This window comes from Otolemur garnettii, unplaced genomic scaffold, assembly GCF_000181295.1.
Source record: "Otolemur garnettii isolate 467f Iridium unplaced genomic scaffold, OtoGar3 scaffold00074, whole genome shotgun sequence".
Taxonomy (NCBI): domain Eukaryota; kingdom Metazoa; phylum Chordata; class Mammalia; order Primates; family Galagidae; genus Otolemur; species Otolemur garnettii.
Window position 1 is genome coordinate 1,417,008 of NW_003852469.1, and position 20,312 is coordinate 1,437,319.

General features: G+C 43.9%; 1 protein-coding gene across 1 annotated transcript in view; it reads right to left on the reverse strand.

Moving 5' to 3' along the window:
* MSRA (methionine sulfoxide reductase A) overlaps window positions 1-20,312 on the reverse strand; it is a 321,213-nt gene that overhangs the window by 89,524 nt on the left and 211,377 nt on the right. The window contains exon 4 of the mRNA XM_003793929.3: window positions 17,427-17,531. Coding sequence (XP_003793977.1) covers window positions 17,427-17,531 — 105 coding nt within the window. The remainder of the gene's footprint in view (window positions 1-17,426; window positions 17,532-20,312) is intronic.

Sequence of the window (20,312 nt, forward strand, 5' to 3'; positions counted from 1 at the left end):
CACTTTCCCCTTGCACCAGCAGCCGAAGCGTGGGTGGTGGTCATTTTCTGAGCTAGCAACAGAGTCCCCAGAATGAAGCAGTTACAGACTGACCACACAGACCAAAACAGACTAGGTCTTGGGATTCAGAAATAAGACACGAAGACACAGCATCATTGTTCAAACCAGTCACACTCCAAATACAGTAAGGGGAAACAGAGACCAGTGAAATAGCAGGCATTAGAGGTTTTATGGGAAATCTCTGTGCAGTTAGTTAAACACACAGGAGCTTAAAAAGGAGGACAGGTAAGTTTGTGAGACCAGAGGGGAAGAGGCCCAATTCTGGAAGGTGCATTGAGGGTGTAATTCTAGCTCTTAAAGAGCAGTAGGCGGGCACCCGGGGGTAAGCACTCCTCAGGGGGCAGAGCGAAGGCAAGGCTCCAGGGACAGCATGATGCCTGCAGGAACATGCTTGCAAGAGCAACAGCCACATGGGTGGCATCTGTATCAAAGGACCAAGGCCTCACTTCTCAAGAAATGAGCACCTCACCCACAAGTTGGAAGCCCAGATGAGAAAAATGGGTCACTGGAAAAATGGTTGGATGCTCCACAGGTGACAACCCGGATGAAATACCCAACACCTAGAAGCTGTGGGAAGTACAAGCCGGGGCCCTGTGTCTACTGACTGAATCTCAAAGCAAACACAGTACCTGACTATCCTAAATTGACTTAAGTGGCCTTTATGATGCAGTTCTGCAGAGGGCAAAATTAACCAAAATTGTATTTTGAGAAAGGACAGAAACACATCATTGAGAGACAGAATGACCCCTATGTCTGTCTTTCTGCAAATATGTTCTCTCCAGCAAAAAGTATTCACATAGTGCCAGCTGTGTACTTGAGACTATGGAGGCCACAGAATCAGGTCATAATTCTCCATCTCCAGAAATAACCCAGACAGGGAGGGAGGGAAGAGAGCAGGCATGAGCTTGACTCTGTACTTTACTGCCCTGGGTCTGGACCGTCCCTCCTTATTTAGTCCTCACATTGGTCCTGTGATGAAGGTTCTCATAACCCTCCTTGACAAAAAGGAAATTACAGATGGAGGACATTAAGTGACCTGCCACCCGACATTAAGTGAGGTCACATAGAAGGTAAACAACTATCTATGATTTAAAACTCAATCTCCCTGACACCAAAGTTCTCCCCTTTCTTTTCTTTTCTTTTTTTTTTTTTTTTGAGACAGAGCCTCAAGCTGTCCCCCTGGGTAGAGTGCTATGGCATCACAGCTCACAGCAACCTCCAATTCCTGGGCTCAAGCCAGACTCCTGCCTCCACCTCCCAAGTAGCTGGGACCACAGGTGCCCACCACAATGCCTGACTACTTTTTTTGGTTGCAGCCATCATTGTTGTTTGGCAGGTCTGGGCTGGATTCGAACCCGCCACCTTAGGTATATGTGGCTGGTGCCTTAGCCACTCAAGCCACAGGAGCCAAGCCACTCTCCCCTTTCAAAACTGAAGCACAAGCAGTTACAACAAGACAATCAAGGACGCCAGGACAGGGTGATCCAGGGTGTGGTCATGAGGCGGGAGAGCCACACCCCAGCCCACGGCACAGAAATCAGAACAAGCTTGGTGTGTTGTGAGGACTTCAGAGAGACAGGACTGGGTCCAACAAGGGGCCTGGTAGGAAATGAAGTCGGTCACCTGAGCCTGAGGCCACATGGGTATCCTGACAAGTCATACCTGGGACCAGAGATGCATGGGCAGGTCAGATTCCCGAGAGCCACAGAACTCAGTGGAACTCGGGTGAGGACAACCTTCAGGGACCCAGAACTTCTGTTCACACAGACCCAACAGGTATCACAAAGTTCACCCTGTCCTCCACTTGGCTTTGGAAAAACTAAGAGGATAAATTATTGACACTATTTGGCTGTCTGCGTGTCCCAGGAAAGCAAGCAGTGGGCTTGCTGTGGTGGGTGAAAAGAGAATTAGTGGCTGGGAAACAACATCTTGTGCTTAAAATTCTCCCACAATATTCCATAAACTGATTAATGAGGACTGGGCTTTGGGGCATTCGTGATGAGGACTGACCTCGCGGCATCGACCAACTGTTGGAGATTTCTCCATCTACCCTCTCCAGAGAAGATTTTAAAGGAACAAACTAGCCTCAGACTGCTCTAAGAGTTTGCTGCCTCTCAGCAGCGCTAGGGACACTCCTGGAAAACAGAAAGTGCACGATCTATAACGAAGCACAGGAGGGTTGGAGACAGGAACGTGGGGGTTTTAAACGGAAGTTCATGCTGTGGGTTGGGGCCAGGTTTCCACTGTGTGGCATCCCACCAGTCACCAGCTGATAGTGAGCACCAGGGCATGTTGTCACATACTCCTAAGGGTCTGAAATGACTACCCCATCTTAGGGAACTTCAGAGAAGCAAAGTCATTAGCAGGACTATTTGAGTTAGTTGCAAATGTAGAGCGGCTCCCACCAGGATGATGCCACATTCTTCCCTTCTGTAGACTGCTGCTAAGAAAAAGTAGATCCCAACCCACAGTCTGCTGTACCAAGAGCGATGGCATTAGCGCAAAAGCCAGCCTGCATGCTATTTCAGGATGGTCTCCTGCCTTCCAGTGGAAAATAGGGTCTCCACAGTGGAGGATGGTGCAGTGCCCTGGAGAGGTACTTGTCTTCCTCCCACAGGTCGACAGGCCTGAGTCCCTTCGGCTGACAGGTGTTCACTTCTTAATGTCCTTGTAAGCCTTCCCACCACACCTGGACTTTATGTAGAGTGTTTGAGATAAACCTTATTCATATGGAATAATCTAACTTTACCTGACTGAAAAGTTAATTCTGTCAGTTTTAACTGATGGCCCATTTTAAATTTAAATGAATGGACAGCTCTTCTTTCTTTCATCAAAAAGAAGGAAGGAAGGAAGGAAGGGAGGGGAGTCATCCAAATGGCTAAGGAGCCCAGAGCCCTCTCTGTGGGCTGGGGACTGTGCTTCAGCTGTGTCTCTCACCCGATTCTGCAGCTACACAGAGTATTATTATCAAACCCATTGCCCAGAAAATAAGACACACACTCAGAGGCTGGGGGCCCAGACAAGGCCAGTGGTGCATCTGGAACCGTCTAATCCCAAAGTCCGTGATCTTAACTGCTATTAATCCACTTTGTAAATAATATATAATTTAAGCAAACATGAGGGGGAGGGAGGGGACTATGAGAGATATCATATGACTTTCTTCTAAAGGAAATACTCTCTCGTCACCATCCTTCTCACAATGCTCCCTGTATTTTTGGCACGTAATGCAGCTCAAGAGACACAAGAATACTGTTATACAACAGCGGTGCCAAATATTCACTCAGTTACAGAAAAACAAAAAGAAAGGTTTTCATTTTCAGCAATGAGCAGATATGACTTCTAAAATCATAAATTATTTTGAAAGGATGTGGCGGTTTCTTCCTAAAAGGTAAAAAATTACCTAAGTATGGATTTTGCTTACCTAAAAGGGAAATTTCACTCACGACTGGCCAAAGGCAATACTTTTAACTATTATATGTCTCCTGCGATGTCTTCTGGGACTCCACATCTGTTTATGCTCCAAACTCCCAAGGTTGGGCAAATAATGAAAGTATAAGGAGACTTGCCAAAGTTTCCAGTTTTTATATCACCAATTCACAAAGTTTCATAGCGATGAGAACATTAGGCATTTGAATGAGATTTACGGTGTTTACATTTGAATCAGTGCCACGCGTACGTAGGCGCGCGCACACTCCCGGAGCCAGGCCTTCATCATGGGTGGTGCTCATGTTATGAGAAGTAGCAGTCAGCATGTGATGCCTTTGTAGTTTCCGGATTTGGTTACGGAGAAGTACATAAGACACAAAAGGACATAAAACATAAATGCAAAGATATTAAAGTATCCACTTTATTATTACTTTATTACAGATAATACTAGAGATATCACATTATACTTGTTTAACATAAAGTGACCATTTACACAACTGCCACTGATGTTGAGAAGCGGAACCCTGCCAGCAGCCTCCCTGCGTCCGCCCTGAGGACGAGGCCCTCCCTCTCTCTACTTGGTTTTTGTGACCATTTCCTCAGCACATAGAGGCATCCAGGAAAAAAAAAAAAACATAGTTCAGATTGATCTGCTTTTAGAACTTATATAAATGAAATGATATTTCAGTTTGAATCTTTCTCTTACGACGATGTTCATGAGCTCTTTCCACTGTCTTCATTTTCACGGCTTCGTAATATCCCGTCGCATCAACAGACCAGGATGGATTTATATATTCCACTGTCGAGGAACACTCCCACCTTATGGATAAACAAGCACACGTATGTGTAGCCGGGCACACGCAGGCATATGGGTACTGTAACAGAATACATGCCGAGAATGTTCGGCAAAGAACACTCTTGATGTGTACATATTCTGTCATACATATGCATGAGGCTCTCTGGAGCTCATATCCAGAAATAGAACTGTCGGCTTATAAGGTCTGCATGTCTCCAACTTAACTACATGCTGAACCACTTCTCCAGAGTAGTTGTACCAATTTACAGACCCACATTCCTCACGAGTTCTTGGAGCTCTGAATGTTTGCCAATTCATTCAAGTCTGCTAAGGTCAGACTTCTCACTTTACGGGATCTCACTTGATCTTAACCTGCATTTGCCTGATTGATAAGGACATTATCATTCCATAGGTTTCTTCCCCATTATTCAAGTACTATGTTCATTGTTTCTATTAGTGGCCGGTCTTTTTTTCTAAAAGAAATCTACTATTGTGTTTTTAAAAAGTCTTTTAAGAATATTCCGACCTCTAATCCTTTATCAAAAAAAAATCTCTCTGTTCTTGGCAGTTCCTTCACCATGTTTTTTGATGAACCAAAGTTGTGAATTTAATATGGCTGAATTTATTACATATTTTTCCTTTGTGGCTAGTGGGTTTTGTATCTTGTTTAGGAAATTCTTCCCAAACACAAAGGCACAATGATATCATAATATAAACTTGAAGCTTTGCTCACTTGCCTTTCACATTCAGCTCTTTAATCAACCTAGAATTGATTTTTGTGTACAGTATGGAGTGGGGGGAATCCAGTCAAATTTTTTCCTCTAAGAAAATCATCTTATCACTACTGATGAAAAAGCCATTCTTTCCCCAGTGCCATGCATGGAAGGCCAGCTGTACCACCTGTCATATCCAGATATAAGTACGTTTCTGGATTCTATGTTCTATTGCGCTGGTCCATCCACCTGTGCCTACATCAAATTCACCCTGTCTTAAGAGCCGTAGCTTTGCAATGACACCCCATCTGGAGGAATAAGTCCTCTCGTCTTCCCAGTATTATGAGGTCTTTGCTGCAATTAGACTTTACATTTCCTTACAAGTGTCACAATTAGCTTTTAAGACGACAAAAAGAACAAGAGTGACGTTAAAATATTACTGGAATTTCATTTGGGTTTGCACCGAATAATCTGTAAAACAATTTGGGGAGAAATGACATGTTTACAAACCATAAACGAGAACCAATATTGAATCTTCCAGTCGCCCAACCACTAAGCCAATGCCACGTTTTGTAGATTTTCTTTTCTTTTCTTCTTCTTTTTTTTTTTTTTTGGTAGCACTCCACTTCAAGGTATCGATTCTTGGTAAATAAATAAACTCTTAAATTCTAGTGACCGAACTTAATAGAAATTTCTTTCTTAATCATGCAAAGTACAATTAGCAGAAAGGAGTTGGTAACGGTTCTGCTTCACGAACTCTTTGGAGGCCCAGGCTGCCAGAAGCTTAACCACCTCCTGTATGTCGCTTGGAAAGTTTCCGCTGGGGTTCACATTCAGCAGGCAGATTGAACGTAAAGAGAAAAGTTTCACAGACCATGTAGGAGGGAACCAGACCATGGGTCAGGTTTGGGAAGCAGTATGTATCACTTCTGCCTCACTCCATTGGCCAGAACTCTGCCATGTGGCTACCAAATGGGAGGACAAGAAACATCCAGCTGTGGACAGGTGAAAAGGTATCGGCCATATTCTTCAGTCTTCACGCACTTGCCTCTTTCCTTGGCTTACAGCATGAGCTAGGACGCCCCAGTACAACGCTGGTAAGACGTCTCAATGACATTGTTGTAGTTCATCAATGTTTTACTATTAAGTATAATGCCTGCTGCAGAGTTTTGTACTTTTTTTTTTTTTTTGAGACAGGTTCTCACTCTGGAGTGCAGTGGCCTCATCACAGCTCACTGTAGCCTTGAGCTCCTGGGTTCAAGTGATCCTCTCTCCTCAGCCTCTGGAGTAGCTGGGACTAGAGGCACACACCACCAAGGCTGGCTAATTTTTCCTATTTTTTGTAGAGATAGGGTTTTGTTCTTACTCAGACTGGTCTCAAACTCCTAGCCTCAAGTGATCCTCCTGCCTTGGGCTCCGAAAGTGCTATAATTACAGGCATGAACCACCCTTCCCAGCCAGACACTCATTGTCAGACTAACCAAGTCATCTTTCATATGTGTCTTCTATTACCGTTTATGAATACTGAATTGTATACAGTACATTTTCTGCATCTATTTCAACCATCATATACATGTTTTCCTACAATGTGGTAAAGTGGTTAATTACATGGGTTGATACTAAAACTGCTAAACCAAGAAGTATTCCTCAGAGGAACCTACATTGGTTATGATGTACTTGAGGGGACCAGGGGTAAAGTTGGGCGGAAGGGTCCACAAAAAGGAGAGGAGACCAATCCAAGCATTGGGAATGCTTTATGAGAAAAGGGCAGCAAAAGAGCAGAGTGAAGTCTGACCAGGAATCAACTCAGCTTTCACACAGTCTCAGGGGCTTTCATTATTCCTTATTAGTAGGATTGACTGTGGGACTGATGGTTCCCAGTGGCAGTCATTCCTTCTGCAGAAAAACTGATGTTTGCACTCAGAGCAAATCTAGGAATTACTCCTTTCATTGGCCACCAGCTGGGGCCAGAATAAAAGTTACCTGCTCTGTTGTTTCCTAGGAACACTGGCCTTGAAGCATTTCAGAGGGCGGAGAGGGGGCCGCTGTGATCCTGCAGTCTGGTTTGTGGCCTGCTCCTTCCCTCCAGCGGTCTCCCAGACTGGCTGTACTCTTGTCGAGGGCATGAGGATTTCATTCCCACAGTATTATCTTCTTATGTACTATTTAATTCAGTCTCCTAATTCTAATTTCTGCACATGTGGTCATGAGTAAGATTGTCCTATAATTTTTTTCTTACATGGTCAAGTTTTGATGTCAAGATTACTCAAGGATTGTAAGATGAACTGCATTTCTCTCTAATCTCTGAAAGACAACATGGAAGATCTCAATTATTTCTTCCACCCTTTCCGATCCTATGTCAGACAAAAACGCCTTAATTGTTTTACATATCTAAAATACACAAAAAAATCATCAGGTTAAGTTCCTATTTATGTTTTTCTCTTTTAAAAACCGCAGGATAACTACAAATAATCCACCAACCTCTTTCCCAACCAACATAAGTAAGAGCTAGGGAGTCTGCAGGTAGGAGAAAAATTAGATTGGAAAATACAAGTAGAACTCACGGACGAAGCCATCTGAACCCAGTGCTTTCTTTATGAGAAGCTTTTGAAATACTGACTCCATTTCCTCCATGATCGTAGTCTCTTCAGTTTTGCTAAACGATGTTTTCAAATCTAACTTGTCAAATGTATTGACATAAAGTTACTTATAAGCCCCCCCTCGTATCTGTAGTCTCCTGCATCTCTAGTGATGCCCCGTTTTGTATTCTTGAAATTGGGTATCTGTGTCTTCTTACTTCTTCCTTGATCAACCTCCCAAGTTTTATCAATTTCATGGCCATTTTGAAATACCAACTGTTTGCTTTTTTCCTGACCCTTTCTGCTCCTTGTTGGCTTCCTGTTTCATTTATTCCTGCTCTTTATCATTTCTCTATTCTACACTGCATGGGTTTATTTTGTTGTTGATTTTCTTAATTCATGAGACAGATGGTTAGCTTAGCCTTCCTCCTCCCCTGATATGTGAGTGGAGGGCTCTGTGTTCCCCTTGATGACTTACCTATGCCTTGGGAGTTCTGATGTGTGATAATTATCGTTTGATTCAAAATATTTTCTAACTTCCATCATGATCTATCTTTGATAAACAGGTTAGTTAGAAATTCTTTAATTTTTTAACATGAGGGGATTTTCTAAATATCTTTTCGCACCGATTTCTGGCATAATTGCATCATGGCGAGAAAAATACAATCTCTATTATTTTAATCCCTTAGAAACACACTGAGCCTGACGTGGCCTTGTATATATTCAATGTGCAACTGAGAAGGAGGCACCTTCCCAGGTGCAGGGGATAAAGTTACCTATGTCCACCAGGGCAAGGGCTCTAGTGTGTTGGTGTCCCTCTAAACCTCTAATCGGGCTTTCAAGACTCACACCGGCTGGGGTTTGCAAATGTGCTCATCACAAAGGTATCGCTAAGCCTCTGCTTACTGGTCTGGTTTCCTGTGTTCCTTTCCATTTTAACCTGGCAATTCCTAATAATTTTGTCAGCTCTTTCACATGATGATTTTTAACCCCTTTTCATATTTTATCCAACATTCTGAGTTGCTCTCAGTGAGAAAGTTGGTCTGAACAGCCTCACCTGCCATTACTAGATCCTGGACACTTCGATCCCTGCCAGTGCTACCAGCTCTGATTCTCCTCTTGTCTAACTTGGTATTCTTTTACGTGAAGTGTAGTAGTTCTTCTGACTTCGTGTCTTTCTATTGATTTTATATCATCTCAGAAAGGTATTCAAATTCTAAATGACCCAGCCATTACGATCTTAAAATAAGTAAAATTCTTCCTGGCTAAAAATTTTCAAAAGCCTGATTATTTGAACTTCCTCATCTTGCAAATCCTTCACAGGATTGTAAAAGTACAATGAACATCACATGGAGTTCAAGATCACTGGAGAATGTGCTCCTGTTTCCAGCCATGTTGGGTCATGTTTTCTGCTAATAGTATTGTGTCACAATGTGGTGTCACGGGCCACACGACAGAAGAATACAGGCTTAGAATTGAGCCCTGAGGTCAAAATTCCAGCTCTGTAACATAATATACTAACTGGCTTGTGCCAAATCACTTCACGTCTCTAGGCCTGTTTGTTTATCTATAAAAAGGGTCTCAGGTTCACTGGTTACTTTAAGGATCAAATGGGATTACGTACACTTAAGCAGCTAAGTACCACGCTCGGCCCCAAGAAGACTCCCAGTAAGACTCTTTCATTCATTTTAGAGCCACCAAACCCTTACGACATTAGAAAGGCAAAGGGAAGATGTTATTATAAATATAAGCTTTATAGAAGAGAGGGGTTTGCAAGTGCAAATAACACTTCTGCAAATAGCAATGATACCATGTACATGAATGATAATGTTTTATGCAAGGGAAAGTGTGACTGAAAGAACAATTAATAAAGAAAAATACCAGTTAAATTCTTTGTTTCATTTCTCCCTGTTTCTGAAATTCTTAAAAGAATGAAATCCCTTTCAGAATTCATAATGCTGGGTTTGGGTCGTTTTTGCATTTTGTATTCGTGCAGCTGTTCCTCCACTATAAGTGTGCACATCTGCTCATTAGCAATACAATATAATTCCCACTGTCTAATTATTTGCAGATGATAGATTCCTTGTACATGGTCTAAAAAAAGGATAGTCCTTCGAAACGGGTGACTTATTTTTTTTTTTAGACTAACTTAAAAAGGGTCAGCGCGACCAAGTTCAGATATTAATTTGGCAAGTTCAAATCTATGAACACCAGCACTTAATTGCCAAGTTGATGGGAAACAGAAGGAAACTAGGATTTTTCTCCCTCTAATGAATGTTTCCCAGAAGACAGCACAGAGGGCTCCCTTCTCCAGAGCGCACCTGGAGAGAGGCTGGTAGACCTGTTGAGGATGGAAGGGACCAGTCCCGCCCTCGTCTCTGGGGACCTCCTGGGAACAACCCACCTGGAGCAATGCTTTGAGTTGAGTGTGTATTTCTAGTTAGGGAGTGAGGGGCATGTGGTGTCAAGGGCACAGAATAGAGAGGAGTTCTTAGGGGTTGTCTAGTTCCACACAATCCCCCACGAATGCTCTGGGAGCTGGGACAGCCAGCCAGAGTGTGCAGTCCTGGGGCCCTGGGAAACAGCACAGGCAGCACAGCCCACCAGGACAAGCCCGGCCAAGTCTCTGAGGACAAAGAGAGTCTAGCATCGGAGGTGGAGGGTGGGCGTGGGAGGGGAAAGGGTGATGAGGAGTTGATTGAGGATAAAGGCTACGGACAGAGAATAGGAAACCATCGGGTAATGCAAACATGAGCAGAGACAAAATGAGAGGGAGATGCTGGGATTCACGAAGAAAGTAGACAAAGAAACAGCAGCTGGTGGACGTGGCTCTTCCACAGGCAGGGAGAGTACAAGGGCCATCAGTCCCCAGGCGCTTCCTGTGCATGTGTCCTGACACACACAGGGGGCAGGAACTGCTTCGTAGAAGCAGAAACAGAGCCTGGCTCGCCTGTTTGAGAAAACATTCAACTCAACACTTACCTTCTAGAGGAGGCTACAGAGAAGGAGCAAGAAATGAGTAAACAGACAAATCTTCCTCGTGATGCATTTAGGAAGGAGAGTGCAGCGGTAGAGAAACACGGGGGGGGGGGGTCGGTGGCTGGGGAGACCTCTCTGGGGATAGGACATCTTCAGCCGGGCCTAAACCCTAAGAAGGAGCAGCCCCACCAAGAGCTGCGGGCAGACGGAGCAGGAGGCAAAGTCAGGAGGGCGCTTGTGTCTTCCAGGAACAATGGCCGAGGCCACAGTGACTGAGGGGCAGCGAGCAGGCTGGGTGGGGACCAAGGTGGGAGAGCGGGTGCCAAGCGGCTAACCCCAGGAATGCTGGCTGCGATGAAGACTTTGGATATCACCCCCCCACACACACACACACAAACTGGGCAACCAACAAAGTGTTTTAAGCAAGACAGAGAAATACTTTGTGTTGTGTTTTTAACAGGGCGTTATGGATCAGGAAGGGCCCGTCAGGCTTGTAGGAGGCTCGCATGGGGCCCAGCAGTCGGGACTAGATAGGAAGAGAAGACGTGTGGCCACACGGCTAAGGGCACGGCAGACCTGCCTCAAAGCCATGCGTGCTTTAACCCCAGAGTCCACACTATTAACAACAGGTTTCATGGAAGACATTTCAATTACAGGAACATTTTAATTAAGTTTTCAGAGGGGTGACTGGGAGTTCATCACCAGCTTATAGTTGGTGTTAGTTAGGATATAGGTTCAGCTACTGTAGAAAAGGAGGTAAAAAGAACTAAAATGAACCAAAATAACAGTAAATTAAACAAAGCAGTTCTTGCCTGCAGAGTCCAGCCTGAGGTGGGGACTACTGATCCTTCTATCCTGCAACTCTGTTATTACAAAGGCCTGGCCCCACCCCAACTTGTATGAGATGGTATGAGATGGCTCATGCTTCACCCCCACACCAACTTGTCAAGAGGGAGGAAGCAGAAGAGAACACCCCTCCCTTCAAGTCCACGGAGCCCAGAAGCTTCACACTATCACATCGACTTAGGCCTCGGTAGTTAATAGTTCTGATGTCTGGCCATACTTGGTGCTAAGGAGTCTAGGGAATTTAGTCTTTACTGGTGGCTGCGTACTGGCTAAAATTCCAATACTACCCAAGTGGGGGTACTGATCTTGGGGTCAACCTGCTATCTCAGCCAGAGGCCTCTGCAGGAAGGCCATTGCTCCCCGAGGAGCGTGTGGGAGCAGTTTCCAGGGCAGAGTCCCATGGGAAGGCTTGGGGTTACTGTAGGAGGCCCACCATTCCAACTGGACAGCAGGCAGGCCGAGAGGCTGCAGAACGCGCCTTGTGTGCGAGCGTGCCAGCCTTCCAGAGGTATCTGATGCTGTGGTGGTTAATAAAATGGGCATTCAATTTAAAGTACAATAAAATTCACAGCAGAACTTTAATGTATTTGCTTTTAAAGGCAAAACATGTGGGGGATCCATAAGAATGTTTATCCTTAGAAGAGGTTTTCCTAATCAAGAGGCTCAGACTCCTCCAGTGCAGAGGAAGGAAAACAGACTTGAGCTTTAGACAGAGCTGGGTCCAAACAGTGCCGTCCACAGTGGGCACAACAGTGAGGCTTTCGGAGCCTCATTTCTTCTCTTCCCTTAGATGAAGACAATGTCCCCACCTCATAGGGTTATGATGGGGATTAAATGCAATTAGAATTATAAAACGCCTATCACTAAGACTGGCCCATAAAAGATGCTTAACAAATGTCACTATCGCTTGTCTAAGGATCCAGGAGAGTGATACGGCTGTAATTAAGGAGTCAGACTTAGGGGGGAAGTCAGACAAAACTGATCTCTGCCTTGTGCACTCGCGTCTTGGCCCAAGGTGCGTGCTCTGTGCCCTGCAGCCCATGCCTGGATTAGAAACTGAACTGTGTTATCTGTGCACAAGCACGCTTCTTAAACACAGGCCAGGAGTGAGAGGCTGGGACCAGATCAGCCTCTCTTGATTACCATGTCAGCAGCAACCTTCAGGAGCCTTCAGACTGAGGACACCCCCCAGCCTCACCATGCAGTCAGCACGGGCAGTGTCCAGAGTGACAAATGAAACAATGCCAAACTCTTCCCGGCAAGTATGACAGACAAAAGAATCTCGTGGGTAGAAAACCCACACTTGAGTAGACGGAGGGCAAATATTTTCCTACAGAAAGAACTCAAGGGCAATGCAAATATAAAAATAAATGTAAAAATCCAGTGAAATGGCATTCCACATTGAGAAAGACATGGCAATAACACGTAGCATTTTCACGGGACCATTTTCATGCCATTTTCACATGACTTAATTCTTGGGCAGTCCAGTATAGATATTGTTATGCCGTTTTTCACAGATGAGAGAAATGGAGGTTCAGACTGGGTAAATGTCTTGGCCAAGATTGCCAGACTGGGATCAGAACCCAAATCTTGTAAACCTTAGGCTCTGCAATGTCATCTGGAGATTGGGGGAGTCTGCAGACCACGTGGGTCAGGAACGGGCACGTGCCAGTCAGTCCCTGGAAGCCCGCGGGAACTGGATGTGTCCCATGAGTAAGACAGCTGTGATAGGACATGCTAGCTTGAACAGTGGTAACTGAAAAATAGAAGTTTTGTGATAATTGGAAAATTAAGAGAAAAGAGTACTCCACTCGCTGGTCTAATGTATAATGATGCTAAGTGGGTCTGTTACTCTCCCTGAAGCTAATCCACTGGGTGGCTCTTCCTGGACTCCCTGATTACTGGCTCTGGGCCCACCTACACCCTAAGAATCCTACATTTTCCAATCTTTCTCTTACCAGCTTTGCTCCCTTCAAAATGGCAGACTGTGCACGGGAGCCTCATCCTTCCCATCAGAACAGATACCATGAGAGCAGCTTCAGTTCCTTGAAGTACTGAAGAACACAATGAATTTAGCCCATGCCATGAATATTTGATTTAATCAAAAGGGGACTTTAAGTTTAAATTCTTCTGTTCCCACTGTAGTAAGACCCTTGACGTCAGTAAGAATACCCACATCTACAAATATCACTGTAGACTACTGCTTATACTACAAAACGCAGAAAATCGTAACTAGAAAATTGAAGTATCCCCTTGAAATCCTTAATGACTTCATAGATAAAACTCCAAAATCTTTCAACATGCTAATTAAAATACATTTTTCTCAAGTCACATTTCCGTGGAGAATCACAGGTTTCCTGGGCGCATCCTCACATCAAAGGACAATGCCTTCTCAACTTTCACTCAAGTTTTACCTTTGTATTGGTAAGTGATTCTGGCATGGACAAGAGCAATCCTCAAGTAGTCTTAGTATTTACTTCTTCTATTCTTTAAAGGTACCAGAATGGGCTGTCACTTCACAGAACAGAGCCACCACCAAATCCGACATGCTGCTGTCTTCTGAAACATCTACTTGCTGAGTAGGAGCAGACATGCCCGCGACTTCGTGACCCCGCTCTTCTCTGTTCGTAGCTATCTTTTCAGGGCCACTTTTCACTGGGAAATATGACAAGAGTTGCCATATAACCTCAAGGAGAGAATTTAGAGGGGTCAGATGTGGTGACCAATGGCCACATTCACTTTTAGGCTGGTTCTCCCCACCGCATCCCCGCCCTGCAGGTAAAGAGCCAAAGATTTACACACAACTATGTAATTTGGAACTTCAGGGTTTCCAGGGAATCTGTTGGTACCAGAGTTCTTCTGAACTAAAGTTTTTGCTTTTAATATTTTAGTGCTAATGACGTACTGGTTTTAATGATTTCATGTTTATATTCTGGTCTGTGGTCTTCCGTGCATTCGAACTCTGTTCATTGGAATTTGATTATTTTCTTCCTATAGGAATATATTTTCCATGTGCGTTGACCAAGTTGGATATTCCTACGTATGCACTTGGTGATTGAGTAGCACCCAGCAGAGCGCCCAGCAAACAGAGAAGACACAAGATGAACATCATAAATGAATGCCTGTCTTTCCCAGGACTTTAAAGCTATTGAGAGGAAGTGTGATATGTTTGGGGGCCATATCTCCGAAATCCTAAACCCCAATTCTTTATCCCCAGTTACCAAGGGAACCACTAACAGGTCTCAAGGAAAACATTTTTTGTGCCCTTCACCCAACATCTGAGTTGATGATAAATTATTAATCAAATACTTTTAGACCTTAGATTTATAAAGCCAAATGAATACAGTTAACTAAAAGTTATGGAATGTCATGAACACAGCATTGTGTGGACTAGTTAGGATTTTTGTTGTTGTTTCACAGAATAGAAACTCAGCTGACTAGCTTAAGAAAAACAAAGGGAGAAGTACCCTGGAGTCCCATAGCATGGGAAGCTACAAGGGGAGTTCTGGGGACTAGAGGAGGAGCTGTAGGCATGAGAGGTCATAAGGCTCTCCGTCTCCCATGGGGTCTCTCTTCCTGTCTCTGTCACCCTCCTATCTTGCTTCTCCTTGTGACAGGCCCTTGCTACATACAGAGCACCTCTGCCTTGGCAGCCCCAGCAAAGGGAGACCATTTTCTCTCATATAACAGTCCCAGGGAAGGACTCTAATTAGTCCTCCTTGGTTTAACCAGCCAATCCTTGGGTCAAATACTCTTGACAACAAGGCAAGAGTCTGTGGTTGGCCAGGCCTGCCTCATGGAACCACCCCTTGGCTAGTATGGCATGGCCCAATTCCAACAGGGTCACAGAAAACCCTCCAAAGCTAACAAAAAAAAAAAAAAATTGCTACCACAGCAGATGACACTGAGCTATCCAAAACTGTAATTCTAATAATAATGTGGGAAGACCATGTATCTTGTGATTTAATATTTACAATAGTATGTACTGCATCTGGGACTATTCTACAAGGAATGGATAAATGAAAGTGTGAAAATAAAACCTTCTACATGTGTAATTTGTTTAATAGATCACTTGGAAAATATGTATTACTCAACAATCAAACTCCATTGTCTGTAAACCCCACCGTGAGCAATTTCGTCTTTTTGCTTAACGTTGAAGACACAAAGACACTAGTCTGTAACATTTAACCAGATGATCTTAAAAATCTCTTCTAGCCTATGGTAAGTCTAAGAGCCCCTTTAGACTCAAAATACCTCTGGAGGAAGAGTAAACAAAGTTACAATACTGGACAGTCTCTTGGGCTCAGTTGTAACCCCTCCAAATTCATGTATCGATGCCCTAACCCTCAGCACCACAGAAGGTGATGGTATTTGTCTTTTGATAGGGTTTTTAAATAGGTGAAATGAGTTCAAGTTAAGTGGGCCTTAATCCAAGATGACTGTATCCCCATGAGAGGAGGAAATTTGGACACAGAGCGCCAAGGGATCACACATGCAGACCCAGGGAGAAGACAGCCATCTGTCAGCCACAGAAAGAGGCCTCAGAAGAAATCAACCCTAGACACCTTGAACTTGGACTTTCAGTCCTTGATCTTACATTCCAGAACTATGAGGTAATAAATTTCTGCAGTCTGTGATACTCTGCCATGGCAACCCCAGCAGACTAGGCCAAGACTTTCAAAGAGGTGGTGGGGAGGGGAAGACTGCGGCACAGTTTAGACTAACTTGATATTTGGGGTGGGAGAGAACAACAGGCTCTTTTAAGGTTCTATTAAAGGTTGTATCCCTCTGAGTTCCACAGGCCAGTTCCAGCAACCTAATTAACAGGTGTGTGCTGGTAAAGATGTGATAACATAGGTAAGAATTTAAGAGAGGGAAGCAGAGTTGATGACAGCCCTTTGCAGTTCTGCCAAGGCTGAGCCTCAGGAGAGCCCATCAAGATGCGACATTCTGATTGGCCAGACCCATAGCCACAAACCTGACTGGGGAAGCCTGTGACTTCAGGCTTGCCCGCACTCCCCGAGGTGTGTCTCCATTGATCATTTCTGATCGCTGACCTTTGCACTCTGGCAGATCACCCTGGTACCAGCACTCAGGACCCACTGACATCAAGATCCTACCATGAACGTCAATGTGCATTTGGAAAAACACATGCATTCATCAGGAAATAGCCAACCCTGCACTACATGAAAACCTGGCACCAGAGGGAAAATATTTTTGTCAAACAGACCAATTGCTAAATGAACAGGGTTTGTGAAAAATCACATCTACTATACGGGACTTTTTAGTTCATCAGCGTCACACTATCAGATCATCACGTGGGCAAAGCAGGGCCTGTAAGGTTGTTAGGACAAGATCTGAAAATTGCTTTCCTTATTGAAAATTACGATATTTGCCGACATGGAAGTTTTTGCTTGTGTGTGCGCTCAAATAAGATTTCTGACCACCATTGTTTACAGCCCAACCATATTAATATCGCCACATAACGAATTCCAAAGAAGACCGATGAAATATTGAAATAACTCAAGCATTGTGCACCTGCTGAAGACTGCATTTCACCTTCACGTTCCTTCTTTTATTTATCACCCACAGACGTTTTAAAAAAATTAAACCTGATAACGTCAAAAGATGAGAAAGGCTAAACTCAGAGAAATAAAGGAACCATAAATCAGGAAAACTTTGGGGCTGCGGAAAGACACTTTAATTTTGTAGACAAAAGACTGCATTAAGGAGGAATAATGCAATAATCAAAGGTGAACGGATCGCTATTGTCTGGCATCTTCCTCTGTGGGAATTTTCCCACCCCTGACAGCTGTAAGGGGGGCAGAGGCGTTGAAAGTGGCTGCGCCTTTATTCTCTCACCCCCTTCCTCCCCGGCCCCTCCTCTCCTCCGTCAATAAATGTCTGCAATCATATTCTTGAGCTCCTGTGTGATTTCAAGGTTCATCTCTTCCATGCAGCTCAAACACTAATTATCCCAGCTGTAATTAGTAAGATAATTAAATACTGGCTCACTCATCACTCTACCTTGGGTCGGGTCGTGATTCTCCCAGAAGACCTTGAGCAGTTCCTCAAAGCTGATGTGTTCTGGCTGGTACACGACTCGGATGACTTCGGCATGGCCAGTTTTTTCTTGAAAGAAACAGAACGTACAACCAAAATTTACTGACGATATAAATTTATGGCAAGTTATCTGTTCCTAAAAAACCAACAGACGGAAGCTGCAACTCTTCCCTCCACAGGAAAGGGGTAAGCATGACCGGACATCAGCTACCAGGCTCGTCCTGAGTCTCTGCCATGGGCCCCTTTTCCATAAAAACCTACAGTTCTCCAGTGAGCTTTCTGCCATGATGACGTCCACATTGTGCTCTAACACCTTTTTTTAAGTTCATGGACAAACAAATGTGGGTTTTCATTTTTCTGTCTCACTCTTATGAAACCTTATGGGTCCAACTTGACATAGCGCTCGAGATTTGAAACTCGGCAAAGGGGAGTGAGCCAATTTATTTTTATCAGCACCCCATGCTGTATGCAGCAAGCTCAGCTGTACTACAGTGAGACGGCGCCAGATAGGGAACCCAGTAAAAAAAAACAGGCTGATGACTCGTTCACGTCAGATAAATTGGTTAACAGAGGGACATATTTGCTGTGCTGTTAACACTGAGGCAGGGGTCAGGTGCAAATACCCAGTGGGACAGTAAGTGTCTTCTCAGCCTAATTCGTCTCTACGGTAGACAACTACTCTGCAGCTTACATCTCTTTGCAGGACCCGCTGTGAGCAGGCGCATTTCCATAGGTGGTCCCAAAGGTTTTGTGGAATGAGGAGGTAGGCGTTTGCAGTGCCACTTGTACCTGTGGAATTCATGCCTTATTTTACAGTCTTAGATCACGGTAAATAAAAGACCCCTTCCTAATAACATCATCTCTATATTTAAATTTGTTCTCCATCTCTTTTTAGCAACCTTATGTGTAGTGAAGAATTTGGCCTTGACCAAAGAGAGGTCTGGCCTTTGTCCTCAGATCCTGGGAGATGATCTATATCATATCCAATAGAAATGTCTTATTTGGGGCAGGGGCTGGCCACACTGGGTCATAGGATAGGGCCGGCCACACCTAATACTCTTAGGGTATTGGGACAACCATGTGGATTAGGGTGGGGGCTCTAGATAACCTGGTATCAGTGCCCTGGAGTCTGAGTTCAACCATGGGGGGCAATCAATGGATCAATGAATCATGCCTGCACAATGGAGACACAACAAAAACTCTAGACCAGTGGTTCCCAACCTTCCTAATGCCACGACCCTTTAATACACTTCCCGTGGGTCTTGACCCACAGGTTGAGAACTGCTGCTCTAGACACTGAGGCTCAGGCAAGCTCCTCTATTTACAGGAGGTTTATACTTCCAAATTCATGAAACAGGAAAACAGAAATATTTGGAACCTGCCCAGACTCCTGCCTGTGCATCTCTGTCTTTAGCTGATTTTGAGCAATAGCCTTCCCCTGTAATACTCGTACCCGTCACTATCCCCTAACGAATATGAGGGCAATTTGGGGATCCCCTGAACTTTCTCCTTAGTTTGCAAAAGTTTCTTCCCATGTATTTGTTATCTCGCTTTAAGGATCATAAATGGCCAATGGGATAGGCAGAAAAGACAGAAAACCAGAAAACTGAGATACAAAGAAAGTTAGATTTGCCCAACGTCACAAAGCAAGTGAATTTGGGGCCCACAACCTAAAAAAAAAAAAAAAAAGCTTTCTGACATCTTGTCCACAGTTCTACTCAAAACATAAAAGGAACGAGAGCAAGGTGAACGTTTGAAACCTGTGTCCAAAACAGACATTACCTTTTATTTTTTTAATATCATGATCTTTAATTTTTAATACTTAAAATTATTTTGATTGTAGAAAAAAATTGCAAATACTTTGAAGCTTAGAAAATGCGAGGAAGTATTAAAAAGAAAATGAAAATCTGGGTGGCGCCTGTGGCTCAAAGGAGTAGGGCGCCAGCCCCATATACTGGAGGTGGCGGGTTCAAACCCAGCCCCAGCCAAAAACTGCAAAAAAAAAAAAATCACCTATCCTCCTGCCACAAAAGCATTATCAATGTTTTTTACACATCTCTTTCTGGACGCATTCCAGACGCGCACATACAATTTGATCCATTGCCATCGTGACGGCATGCTTTTCCCACTTACCAGGGTATTGTGCCTTTTTCCCCATGTCACTGAAATTTTTAGAAAACGCCATCTATAATGTCTACATAACACTGCGTCAGATGGCTGTTCAGCTACTTATTCAATCACCCCCTGCCAATGAGCACACGGAAACATATTTTTATCCATGAATGTCAATGTTTTTCCACCCTTCTGAGGCTGCCTCAAGCCACAGTTACATAAGGGAGATTTCTAAATCAGCGTTTACGAACACTTTGTAATTTCTCAACGTAAGCTCCAAACTGCTTTTCAGTAAAGTTGGCCTGATTTTCTCTCCCCATCGGCAGCATAGTTGGGGGTAAGCCTCAGTCACCGATGTTTTTAATCCTTAGTAATTAATGGCTATAAGATAGTATCCTATTGTTTTATTTAAAATAAATTATTAGTGAGGTAAAAGATACATTTCATGGTTGTTAGTAATTTTAATTTCTTCTTTTTTTTTTTTTGTCATGTCCTTTTAATAATGGGCTATTAATTGATTATACTTATCTGTTATTATTAATTGATTAGTCCACACAGTTTTAATTCAAATACTATGGTCATTCACGTTAGCCTCTGAACAGACATGAAAAGAACAGGAGGAGAGAGTTTGGAAAGAACATGAGGCTCGGCGCCTATAGCTCAACCGGCTAAGGCGCCAGCCACGTACACCTAAGGTGGCGGGTTCGAATCCCCAGCCCGGACCCACCAAAACAACAA